Raw genomic sequence first — 13,635 nt, 5'->3', positions numbered from 1 at the left:
GGTAAAATTTCAGACAAGGCCCTCAAGATTATAGAGCTTAAGTCTGAGCTCTAACAATGTGGGCTGGGCATTCTTCCTTCTATAGCAGAGTTGAGGAGGAAAAGAGAGGAGGACATCAGTTCAGGTGACTAAGGTCAACACTCACAGTCCCAAGATCCATTGATGTTCTAAGGTGATGAAAATGGCACTTTACCTCCAAATTCAGTCTCAGTTTAACCAGGAGAAACATACCACATTCCAGTAGGGTCTTCTACTATACACCAGACTAGTAGCCCAAAAACTGCTAGCATGATAAAACAAAAACAAAATGTCCCAGCCTAAGAGGTACCTAAGGAAGCATAACAATTAAATCTACTTCGTATTCTAGGGAATCTTTTAGGCAGAAGGAAGACATTAGGCAAAAACTATCCAAAGAGGCTGGGAAGTTGGCTCAGTGGTAGAGTGCTTGCCTCACATGCATGAGGCCCTGGGTTCAATTCCTCAGCACCACATAAGCAGGAAAAAGCCTGAAGTGGCACTGTGGCTCAAGTGGTAGAGTGCTAGTCTTGAGCCGAAGCGCTGAGGGACAGCACCCGGCACAGAGTTCAGCGCCCACAACTGACAAAAAAACAAAAACAAAACAACAACAAGAAACCACAGACTTAAAATTATAAAATTGATGATTATAAATTAATTATTATAAACTTAATTAAATTTATCAAGAGTAGTTCCTTAATTTATCTACTATACTAAGATATTAATAGGAGGAACTATGGGGATGTATGGAAACTACTACTTTTCTCAATTTTTCCATAAATTTAAAACTTTTCTTGAAAGCATGAAGTCAGCTATATAAATAAAACAGTCCTATTTTATTTTCTTTCCTCCTAGTTACTTGCCAACGTAAACAACACTTCTTAATTAAGAAGAAAGAGTGTAGGAGAGAAGAGAAGGCAAAGGCTGTATTTAAGAGCAGGTCAGGAAGAAATCAATTCAAGGACAAAAAATGGTTTCAAATCCAGGAAAAGTTTTTTAAATTTGTGGTCATTCCAAGATTTATTTGCCACAGGTTTGGTATTTTATTGTAGGCATCTATTTACTGAATTTCCCAAAACTCTCATTGTCACAACTCAGCTTAGCCATTGACACATATAATCAGAGATCCCCAAGAAAGAAAAGCATTGTGCTAAGAGCAATATTTATCTTTTTTTTTTTTTTGGTCAGTCCTGGAGCGCTGTCCCTCAGTTCTTCAGCTCAAGGTTAGCACTCTACCACTTGAACCATAGAGCCACTTCCAGTTTTCTAGCGGTCTATTGGAGATAAGCATTTCACAGCTTTTCCTGCCCAGGCTGGCTTTGAATTGTGATCCTCAGATCTCAGCCCCCTGAGTAGCTAGGATTACAAGTATGAGACACCAGCGCCCAGCTAATATTTATCTTTTTTAAAACTGAAAATAAGATATGTATGTAAAGAAGAGTTGGTAGGTCCAGCACCCATTAAACGTAATATTTCAACATGACATTAGTAATTCTATATTCTCACTATTATAAAGACATCAAATTATTAAGGCCTAAAACTAAACTAAAAAGAAAACCTTTGTTACTACTCTGCAGGGCAATTCTAAAATTATATCTAAAATAATTGTGAAAAGCCGAAGTGATAATTCTTTAGAAACTACTAGAAGATCACGCTCAGGAAGAATCTAGGACTGTTCCTTACAGGGAAAGATAAACTGTTTTGATGTGTATGCTGATAATTCATTTTCAAACATTTTTCCAAAATAATTTCACTTTCTGGCAGTAATACTGAAATGTTGTTCTAACCAAGACTCCTGCATAGCAAATGGTTTTAATTAAAAAGTGTAAGGGGATGGGGTTAAAGAGGGCTCTTCATTATAAACTTCATCTGCATTTTCTAAGAAAATAGCCAAGGTTTTCACTTCACAGAGACAGATTTGCATTCTCCAATTATCTCCAACTTGAAGGTAACTGAGTAAACAAAAGAGGGAGGGAAAAGTTTACTGAAACAGCTGTAAACACAAACTAAAGTAATTAAATCAGTATTTAGATGCCTAAAACTTAGTTACCCTTCACCCGCTGCAGACAATCAACAGCTTCCCAGCAGGATAGGGACCCAGGCCATTGCAATAATTTACATAAGAAATTAACAACCAAAATTTACATCAGAATGGTAACCCCTACAGGTGTTAAGTATCTGCTTATCTAAATTGCCACTAAAAAAAGCTTTACCTTTCTTTAAGCCTTAGGTAAACAGAGGATTTCCCAGGAAGGAAAGGTGGTTTGCCTCAAGAAGTTCGGTCAATCATTGCCCTACTTCAATGCCACTTTTTGAAAGAAAAACTTTAGAGCTGTTCTCCCTTTTGCTGCTACCAAGACATTCTTAGAACATGGAACTAACCAAATTGAAAGAACTACGCTAACTATAAACTTCCAGTTTATAAGCTACTTTTTATTTCAAATATCATCCTCTGGATGATTTAAAAGGGAAAACTGAGTAAGACAGTAATAATAAAAATGCCAAGTAGTTGACATAGGAATCTAAGCAAAGGACTTAACTAGTGTTTTTAGACTGTCTTGAAATTTCAATCTCTTACTTGGGTGGACAGTTCTTTGTTCAGCATATTTTCTTTATCATTAAAATAATTACTATCTTCTCAAATATTTCACATGTTCTCATGTTTTAAAGTTTGAGAACTGCTTGCTATTTTTAGGTCACAGATTTTATATTTTGGTGGGCACTAAACACCTTTCCATACCTAGTTGTAAATAACAACAGCACAGGATACCTAACAAGCAAACTAAAAGCATGCTTAGGGCACAGAGAAGTAGTGAAAACTCCTCCGTTTTGATTATTTCAAAATTATCCTGTTTTTTATTCCAACTCTATTTAATTCGTGCAATCTAATAAGCTTTTCAGTGAGAATCCAACAATATTTTAAAGCACTGTTTTCAACTTGTACTTATTAGTTACATACAGGTAGGCGTTGACTACTCAATTAAATAGAAAGCATACCAATGGCCATAAAGCAAGTAGGCGAAAAATAATATGAGCACCTCCCCCACATTTCCAGGCTTAAAGGCTATTATTATACCAATAATTTAGTGTAGGCAAAAAATGAAGCAATCTTAAGTTGGAAGCAAAATGGAGGCCAGCCTTATTGAAAGAGCAGCAATGGTATCTACTGAAAAAAACAAGGCACAGAACTATTTAGGTTTTGCAGATTTTGTCTTCATATTCCTCAGGGGGAAAAAGAAGTCAATAGGATATGAAACTCTACAGCAATGTAAATTCTTTCTTTTTATATGTAAATATCTAGTTTATTCCAAATTACTTGTACTTTAGGCTTTGGAAGGAGAGTGTCCTGAAATTTTTTTTTTTTTAATTTTTTTTTGGGGTCCGGTCGTGGGGCCTGAACTCTGGGCCTGGGCACTGTCCCTCAGCTCTTCAGCTCAAGGCTAGCACTCTACCACTTGAGCCACAGCACCACTTCCGGCTTTTTTCTTTTTTCTTATGTGGTGCTGAGGAATCGAACCCAGGGCCTCAGGCATGCAAGGCAAGCGCTCTACTACTGAGCCACCTTCCCAGCCCTGTCCTGAGATTTTTGTTCCTTCCTCCTCCCTATTTCTCTACAAGATTTACATGCATTGACATCACCCCTGAACTATGCCAATCTAGGTAACTTAAGTGCACTCAGGCTACTCTGGATAAAGTAAAACCTATGTAGTAATTATGCTGACGGTTTTTCATAGACTCCTTTGTTGAATGGCAACTCTTTTGTACAACTACTTAAAACCTATGTAGTAATTATGCTGACGGTTTTTCATAGACTCCTTTGTTGAATGGTAACTCTTTTGTACAACTACTTAAGGACAAACATTTTTTTAAAAAACTGAGTGGCAGGGAGAACACAGGATTTGCTGTGAATCAAAACCATAAAATGCTAAAAATGTTAGAAAACAACATTGTCTTATTACAAGTATGGCTAAAATCTTGGAAGTCAAGGTTGAGAAAAATGAGACTTTCAAACTATTTACCTTTTTGTCCTGTATAGATAAAAATTTACATTTATAATCTCTATTATTGTTTAGGGAGAGAGATGGAAAAAAGAACAAGAGAGAACACTTAAGTTCTTAAGTAACATTTTATTTTTACTGCAGTGCTAGGAATGAAATCCAGAACTTCAAGCATGCTAAGCAAATATCTTCCACTGAGCCATAGCCCTAAGCCCAAGAGTAGCATTCTTGCAGAAAGTACATGGAGTACTGAAAAAAATCTCCTACCAGTATCTAGACATCTCTTTGCCCAGACCCTCTGAATAAAGGATTCATCCCTTGAGTTGTGAACCTCAGTCTCTATAGTATGAATGACAATACTTATCTCTCTTGTAGACCATGATGTGAAGAACATAATCATACATTCCTTTCCATAAGCACTAACTTCCAGCCTCCAGCACCACATAGAATGCTTACTTAGTACAGGCCAGACACAGTATGGGAGGGAAAATAGCAAAGAAGAAAACAAAGGTGAAACCCACCATCTGTAGTGCAAGATCCTTCTGGGGCAGGTTTTTGTGAATAGGGAATTGGAGGGCTGTTTGAATCAGACATTTCTTCATCATCTTCATCGTCTTCCATGTCATTAACTGTTAGATTGTTCGAAAAATCCAGACTGCCATTTTGAGTGTAGCGGTGTACCAAATCTTTATCCAGATCCTCTACTTTGGGTTTGACATCTGGGTAAGCAAAGAAATGATAAAGAATTTAATTTAAAAATTTTACTTTTGGTTGGCGCTGTGGCTCAAGTGGTACAGCGCTAGCCTTGAGCTGAAGAGCTGAGGACAGCAACAAGGCCCAGAGTTCAGGCCCCACGACCGGACCCAACAAATAAAAATAAAAATTATACTTTTGGAAAAATAATCAGAAAAAACCCAGCACAGTGCTGAATAATGTATTTGCAGAAAGGAGATTAGTAACCTAACTTATTTCAGAGCTCCTGAAACTCAGAATTACCACTTTTTTTTTAAGAGTCTAGAAATATGTGTGGTTGAGAATCTTACCTGCAGATGGGAAAGGATGCTGGTCAGGGTCCAAATAGAGCTGGGAAAAAATTGGCCGTGGCACCACACTACTACATCGGAGAGAGGCTTCTATGGAGTTGTGGAGTGCTTCTTCAAATCGAGCAGATTTCAGTTGCCCAGCATATGAATTCCCCATGGTCTACACAGACAAGAGGAACGGTGGAAGAATACAGTCATAATTATCCACGGACATATGTGAAAATGGAACTAGGTAATTTGAGGGGCTGGTAGGAGATAAATAGGAAGAAAGAATGAAGGAAGGGGTGATACTGATTGAAATGCTTTGTCCTCATAAACTTACATGCTGAATTGAAACCCCTTGGTACATCTATATAAGAACAATTTGAAGAACAAATTTTTAAAAACTGGAAAGCTTTAAAAAAATAAAAAAGGAATAAAGCTAGGCACTGGTGGCTCACGCCTATAATTCTAGCTACTCAGGAGGCTGAGCTCTGAGGATCACAGTTCAAAGCCAGCCTGAGTAGAAAAGTCTGTGAGACTCTTATCTCCAATAAACAATTAGAAAAAAAACGAAAGTGGCACTGTGGCTCAAGTGGTAGAGAGCTCGCCTTGAGCTGAAGAGTGCTGGGATGGTGCCCAGGCCCAGAGTTTGAGCCCCACGACCGACCAAAAAAAAAAAAAAGGAGAAAATTGACAAAAATTATTGGTTAAATGTTTTCAAAGTACGTGTATAGTACACGTGAACTACATCTACCTATCTAGCTATATATTTTTTTTCTGGTCCTGGGGCTTGAACTCAGGCCTGGGCACTATCTCTGAGCCTCTTTGTGCTCAATGCTAGAGGTCTACTACTTGAACCACAATACCACTTCTGACTTTTTCTGTCTAGTTTATTACAGGTAAGATTCTTATGAACTTTCAAAGCCTAGGCTGGCTTTGAACCATGGCCCTCAGATCTCAGCCTCCTGAGTAGCTAGGATTATAGGCATGAGCCACTGGTGCTTGGCTTCTGGCTATAATTTAAGGTATGTATTTATAAAATGCATTCTTAAAAAAGCTTATATTTTTTGTTTCCTCTGTGTGTGTGTGTGTGTGTGTGTGCTAATACTAGGGCTTGAACTTAGTGCCTCAAGTTCTCATTTTGGTTTCATACCCATGTCTGGCCTCTACCACTTGAATTACACCTCCTGCACAACATACCATACTTTTTTTTTTTTTAAGTGTACTGGAGTTTGAAATCAGGGTTACACCTTGCTAGATAGGTCATACCTCAAGCCTTGTGTTATTATATCACTTGGTTTTCAAAATGTCTCTTTAAATATTCTTGATTCAAAAGAATTCAAAAGTAAAAAAAAAAAAAAAAAAAAGTTCTGGTCAAGGTTCTCCAAACAGCAAAGCAACACTGACCCTTCAGTGTTTTTAGACAGTGACCTATACTTTTCATTACTAATATTTGTGTAGTACAAAATTTTCATGTATACTAATAGCAACAATTTTAATTTACTATGTGCAACAATTCTCAAGTGATCCAGGGTCCCCACGACCTTTTCAGGGGCCCCTGAAGTCACAACCATTTTTAAACTATTATTAGAATTTTTTTCTTGTTGTTGTTGGTCGTGGGGCTTGAACTCTGGGCCTGAATGCTGTCCGTCAGATCTTCAACTCAAGGCTAGTGCTCCACCACTTGAGCCACAGCGCCACTTCTGGTTTTCTGAGTGGTTTATTGGAGATAAGAGTCTCACGGACTTTGCTGCCTGGGATGGCTTTGAACCCCTATCCTCAGATCTCAGCCTCCTGAGTAGCTAGAGAATATTATTTATTTTTTTTCCCCACTCTTACTCTTTCTTATATATAAAGTGGAATTTTCCAGAACCTCTGTGATATGTGATACTACAAGATTACAGAATGCAGAAGCAGATGTGTATTCTACTAACTCTTTTTTTAAGTAACTGTTTCCATAAAATACATTATTTATGTTAATATATAGTGAATTGTTTATTATTAAATTTTTTGCTGTCGGTCCTGGGGCTTGAATTAAGGGCCTAAACATTTTCTCTAGATGTTTTTTTTTTTTTGGGTCCGGTTGTGGGGCCTGAACTCTGGGCCTGGGCGCTGTCCTTCAGCTCTTCAGCTCAAGGCTAGTGCTCTACCACTTGAGCTAGCACCACTTCCGGCTTTTTTTCTTATGTGGTGCTGAGGAATCGAACCCAGGGCCTCAAGGCATGCAAGGCAAGCGCTCTACCACTGAGCCAACTTCCCAGCCCCTCTAGATATTTTTGCTCAAGGCTAGTGCTCTACCACTTGAGACACAGCTCCACTTCTGGCTCTTTTTCTTTGTGATGGTCAGTTGGGGATAAGAGTCTCAAGCTGAGCGGGGCGATGGTGGCTCACGCCTGTAATCCTAGCTACTCAGGAGGCTGAGATCTGAGGATCGCGGTTCAAAGCCAGCCCAGGCAGGAGAGACCGTGAGACTCTTATCTCCAATAAACCATCAGAAAACCGGAAGTGGTGCTGTAGCTCAAGTGGTAGAGCGCTCGCCTTGAGCTGAAGAGCTGAGGGACAGCGCTCAGGCCCAGAGTTCAAGCCCCACGACCGACCAAAAAAAAAAAAAAAAAGAGTCTCAAGCGGGGCTGGCTTTGAATCATTATCCTCAGATCTCAGTCTCCTGAGTAGGTAGGATTACAGGCGTGAGCTGCAGGCACCTATTATTAATAATTATTTACAAAGTCAACTAGTTTAAATTTCTAGCACACATATCTATATAAAAATTCAATGGCTTTTTTTTTTAAATGCCACTCCTGGGGCTTGAACTCAGGTCATGGGCACTGTTCCTGAGCTCCTTTTGCTCAAGGCTAACACTCTACCACCTGAGCCACAGTGCCACTTCTGGCTTTTTCTGTTTATGTGGTACTGAGGAATCAAACTCAGGGATTCATGCATGTTAGGCAAGCACTCTACCATTAATCCACATTCCCAGCCCATGAGCTAGTTTTATAAACCATTCAATAGTAAACAGTATACTAAGTAGTTTATAAAAATTAGCCTAGGTCAACATCAGGAGTCTGAATTAGATCTGATCTCTTTCACATCACAGATTAGAAATCACAACAAAAGACCTGAAGCATGGAGATGCTAAATGACTTGCTTACTATCAGTCAGATGGTAAAGAATGAACCTAGAACTCAGAACCTACTTATACAATGACAAGTCCTGTACTCTACTATAGGTTCAATCCTAAAATATTTCATTTTTAAGACCATGGTGGTGATGATGATGATGATGATGTATTGGGTCTTGAATTCAGGACCTTGTACTCTCACTTGGCTTTTTCCATACAAAAGCTAACACTGTGTCACTTGAGCCACACAAAGAATCACATCATCTCAGACTCTTCTCATAATTTAATGAATAACAGGAGAAATACACACACACACACACATAAAGCAAATAAAGATCGCTGTGAATAAAACATTAAAATAAACATGAAAATTAAATCAACATAAAAATGAGCAATATAGTTTAAGAATCATAGGAGATTCATTAGATGAAGACAAAGGGAACGATTCACTCCCTATTTAGGCTTGGAAGAGTAAAAGGAAGTTGTCCATTTCAAATAAAAATATATCTGGGCATAAAATATGATCATGTAAAGGAGTATAGATAGATGTGATGCCAGACTTCTTTACTGCTAACTATGACGGTCTACCTTGGACAGCTCATATTTACCCCAAAGTGCATGGAGTTCAAAGGAAGTTTAATATACTATGTTCTAAATTTCATATACCATACTATTAGAGTCACTGCCACAGTTGGCATTGGCTACCTAGACTGACAATCTTTCTTTCCTTTGAATGAGAACATGCTGCCTGAGACAGCATAACACCTGTTATAACGTTAGAAGATGGAGAAATACTTTCCAGAATTAGTCATTAAATCAAATGTAACAAGATAACAGATTTGTGAGTTCTATTATAAACTACCTTATTATATGTACCTAGCTGACTGGGTTTGAGACAGAATTATAGCATTTTCCATGCTTACTTCAAAGGACAAATTGCATAAAATGCTTTGTTATGATATTACACAGACCTCTGAGATACTAATAAACTCTTTTGTGATATTAAGGAAAGCCTAAGAAAGATGGTAAACAGTATGGACTCTTTCTGCACTGTGATACTGTGATTGGGTGTCTTTCTGCTTTTGTCTTTGCCCTTTTGCTACAAAAGAAACTAAAAAAGAGGGAAGGTAGTTTCCATTTCTGGTGAGTTGAGAAAGGGCAAATGAAAAAGTGAAGAAGAGCAACTTGGGAAATAGGTGCTAGCTAATACTGATACAGCCTGTCATTTTTCTTTTCTCTTGCAAATGGAAAGGAGAAGCAACATACTATCAAGAAGTAGGTCATGTCAAGAAAATACCAAAGTCCACATGAAGAATTCTCTAGGACAAAGATGAGATAAATTGGACATAAAAGAGAATACATACATGTAACTGACTAACATGTATTTAAAATATAAAACTCACAAATTACTTTTGCTTTTCAAAGGGAAAATGAAAGCGTCTCTTAGAAAAATGAAAAACAAAACAAAGAGCTTAATTCATTGAATATGATTAGAAAAAAAGGGAAAGAATAACATTTACCCTATTCTTCCTGTCCTATACTCCAATGTAACCAAATAGTTTTGGTTGACAGAGAGTGATCTTTTTAAAGGAGAATTCCAGTTAATAAATGTGCAAAAATGACCACTTTGTGACTGCTAATGAAATATTCATAAGAACAATGATAACCATTAGGTAAAAGACGGATGGGGAACTACATAATGGAAATATCAGACTCTCTTCTTGAACACACTAATCAAGAGATATGGTGACACTTTGAGCTCCAAGGGAAACAACATGAAGCACATACTCCCCCAAGAAGCATTCCTGCCAAAAGGTGCAGCGTATCTAGCTAATTCTGTAGAGAAACATCAATTTAAAGTGCTGAGAGAGTGGGGCTGGGAAGGTGGCTCAGTGGTAGAGCGCTTGCCTTGCATGCATGAGGCCCTGGGTTCGATTCCCCAGCACCACATAAGCAAAATGAAAAAAAGTTTTAAAGTGCTGAGAGCTGGGCACTGATGGCTCATGCCTGTGATCCTAGCTACTCAGGGGGTTGAGATCTGAGGATCATGATTCGAAACCAACGAGGGCCAGATTTGTCTGTGAGATTCTTAGGTCCAATTAACCACCTAAAAATTGGAAGTGGAGCTGTGGCCCAATGACCAAAAAAGTTCAGGTACAGTGCCCAGGGTTCCAGTCCCACCACTGGCCCAAAAAAAAAAAAAAAAGTATTCAGGAAAAAATTAAGTGAAACTACAAAAGAACAGGTTGAGGCTGGGAAGTTAGCTCAGTGGTAGAGTGCTTGCCTCGCATGTATGAGGCCCTGGGTTCGATTCATCAGCACCACATAAGCAGAAAAAAAAATAGCTGAAGTGGCGCTGTGGCTCAAGTGCTAGAGCGCTAGCCTTGAGCTGAAGAGCTGAGGGACAGCGCCCAGGCCCAGAGTTCAGACCCCACGACCGGACCCCCCCCCCCCCAAAAAAAAAAGAACAGGTAGATTCCAAATGAGAGGTAGGAGTAGAGGGCAACAGACATGGGTTCTGCAAAGCAGCCAGGGTCATCCAGTTTTCAAATGTTGGAATTAAGATTCAAGTTTAAAATCAAAATTTCATGTTTTTCCTGCTAAAACATTGCTGTTTGAATCAGAAAAAAAAAAAGGTAAAAAGTAGCTGGGCATGATGGTGTGTTCCCGTATTCCTACCACTTGAGAGGTTGGGACAGATAGGTAGATGGTGAGTTCAAGCCCAGCCTAGGCTCCAGAAGGAGAAACTGTCTCAAAAAAGAAAAAAGGGAAAAGTAAAAGTGGTACATATTGTTTATAGGAATGGTATATGTAATTATTTCTGTTTTAGGTACTTTTAAATTTTTATTTTTATTTTTTTGCTGGTACTGAGGTTTGAACTCAAGGCTTCACACTTGCTAGACAGATTCCCTATCTCCAGTCCTTTCTACACTGGTTATTTTTGAGAGAGGGTCTCAACTGCTGCCCACAGGCCTGCCTGAACTTTGATATGCCTATTTTAGGTTTTCTATTGCTGCTGAGGTATCAGGCACATACCATCATACTCAGCTTCTTCTGCTGAGATGGAGTTTGGGGGACTTTTCTGACTAGGACTAGACATGAACCACAATCCTTTCGATCTCAGTCTCCCATGAAGCTCAGAGTTGTGTACTACCACATCCAGAAATGGATTGAAAAGAAGTCTTGCAAGTTTTTCTTCCTGTGCTGGATTCAAACTGCAATCATCCCATTCTCAACTTCTAAGTAGCTACAATTACAAGTGTGAGCCATGAGATGAGTGTTTTTCTTTTTTTTATTTGTCAGTCGTGGGGCTTGAACTCTGGGCCTGGGCGCTGTCCCTCAGCTCTTCAGCTCAAGGCGAGCGCTCTACCACTTGAGCTACAGCACCACTTCCAGTTTTCTGGTGGTTTATTGGAGATAGGAGTCTCACGGTCTCTCCTGCCCGGGCTGGCTTTGAACCGCCATCCTCAGATCTCAGCCTCCTGAGTAGCTAGGATTACAGGCGTGAGCCACCAGCGCCCGGCTGAGATGAGTGTTTTTCAAAGTAGAATTTGACTGTGTGCCAGGCATAGGACAAAAAAAAAAAAACCAAAAACCAAACCCAACTTTGTATACCACAGTTTTCCTTTACCTTTGTTTTTGCAGATGTTATCACTCACTTTCCATTCCTTAACAATCATATAGCATTTACAGAAATCCTAGAGGTACATATATGGGTTTTGGAAACTGATAATCTTAAGTCAAATCTTGTTCCACTACTCCTTGTGTGATATTGGGCAAATTACTTAAACTCTCATTTGTCAAGAAAGTGGTGGTTATTAGATTAGTAATAACATGTTTTGTGAGACTACTTGAGATTATATATTAATAACAATTTTAGAATTTTTATTGTGCCTGGCACAAAGTGTATAAAAATGATAAATAAGGGGCTGGGAAGGTGGCTCAGTGGTAGAGCACTTGCCTTGCATGCCTGAGGCCCTGGGTTCGATTCCTCAGCACCACATAAGCAAAAAGAAAAAAGCCGGAAGTGGCGCTGTGGCTCAAGTGGCAGAGCGCTAGCCTTGAGCTGAAGAACTGAGGGACAGCGCCCAGGCCCAGAGTTCAGGCCCCACGACTGGACCCCCCAAAAAAAATTTTTTTTAATGATAAATAATTTTTCAATGGTATACTACATTAAGAGTACCAAGTAAAGATGTACTCCTTCCCTTGAATGATTTGGGCACTAAGTAGGTTCCAAGGCACAGTTCTGGCCACAAATGACCATCAAGGTAAAAAAAAGCTGCTACTTCACACTACAGAGAAATGATGGGATGATTTTTGACACCAAGAGCAGTGGTGCCCAATAGAATTTTCTAAGATGAAGGAAATGATCTATATATTTACTGATATATGGTAGCCAGAAGGCACACTTGACAGTCGAGCACTTGAAATATGGCTAATAAGACCGTAAAACTAGATTTTTTTATTTTATTTCATTGTAATTTAAGTAACCACATGTACTAGATGGTTATCATATTAGACAGTGGAACTCTAGCGTATATATAATGACTAGGAGATAAAAATTTACGTTCTAAGAACTCAGAGATGGCTGTGTCCCTAGTAATGTAGCTTTGAACAAGTCATATTACTTTTCTCAAGCTCAGTTTCTTCCTCTGTAAAATGAATATATAGAGTAGACTGTTACTATTGCTTACAGCAATACAATTCTTTGACTTTGTGTAAGAAAACTACTTTTTTTAATGCATTACTGATAACATGTTCTCTATTCATTAAATCATTCACCAATGAGTACTGTGGCAGACCATGGGCTTAGCATGTATGAGGTCTTAGGTTCAATTCCTAGAACTGAAAAAAAATGTTTTTTTCAATGATGAAAGTGATAATGTGTAATTCCTATACAAACACTGTTCTTAAAAGTTCTTACTGGAGTCCAAAATTAAAAACAAGTGCATATTCATAGTTCTTTCTTGTGTATGTGTGTGCTTGTGTGTGTGTGTGTGTGTGTGTGTGTTTGTGTGCGTGTGTGTGTGTGTGTGTGTGTGTGTGCACGAGCTAGTCCTTGAATTCAGGGCCTGGGTGCTGTCCCTTAGCTTTTTCAGTCAAGGCTTGAACTCGACCACTTGAGCCACAGCTCCACTTCTAGCTTTTTGTTGGTTAACCAGAGATAAGAGTTTCATGGAATTCCCTGCCAGGCTGGCTTCAAACTGTTATCCTCAGATCTCAGATCTCAGCTTCCTGAGCAGCTAAGAGACTACAGGCCTTAAGCCATTGGCACCTGGGTTCTCTTGTGCTTTTATAGCATTTATTTATTATTTTCATTTATATACTAGGGGTTGAGATTGACTGTACATGCTAAGAATGTGTTCTAGCACTCAAATGTACCCTAGCCCCATTTACTCTTTTAAACTGGCATTTTAATTATTTATATTAGTTGGTCTTAATATTTGGTAACTAGTTTTTGTTTTTAAACTTACAGTTG

The 13,635-nt window shown here is 38.8% G+C and overlaps 1 protein-coding gene across 1 annotated transcript in view; it reads right to left on the bottom strand.

Moving 5' to 3' along the window:
* Window positions 1-13,635, bottom strand: part of Greb1l (GREB1 like retinoic acid receptor coactivator) — a 252,701-nt gene that overhangs the window by 108,877 nt on the left and 130,189 nt on the right. Inside the window, exons 3-4 of the mRNA XM_042675277.1 lie at window positions 5,057-5,216; window positions 4,535-4,732 (exon numbers count right to left, since the gene is read on the bottom strand). Coding sequence (XP_042531211.1) covers window positions 4,535-4,732; window positions 5,057-5,213 — 355 coding nt within the window. The 5' untranslated portion in view covers window positions 5,214-5,216. The remainder of the gene's footprint in view (window positions 1-4,534; window positions 4,733-5,056; window positions 5,217-13,635) is intronic.

The sequence above is a fragment of the Dipodomys spectabilis genome, unplaced genomic scaffold (genome assembly GCF_019054845.1).
Source record: "Dipodomys spectabilis isolate Male_0828 unplaced genomic scaffold, ASM1905484v1 ptg000024l, whole genome shotgun sequence".
NCBI lineage: Eukaryota > Metazoa > Chordata > Mammalia > Rodentia > Heteromyidae > Dipodomys > Dipodomys spectabilis.
The sequence above is the reverse complement of the archived record's forward strand: the minus strand, read 5'-3'. Positions and strand labels throughout refer to the sequence as shown.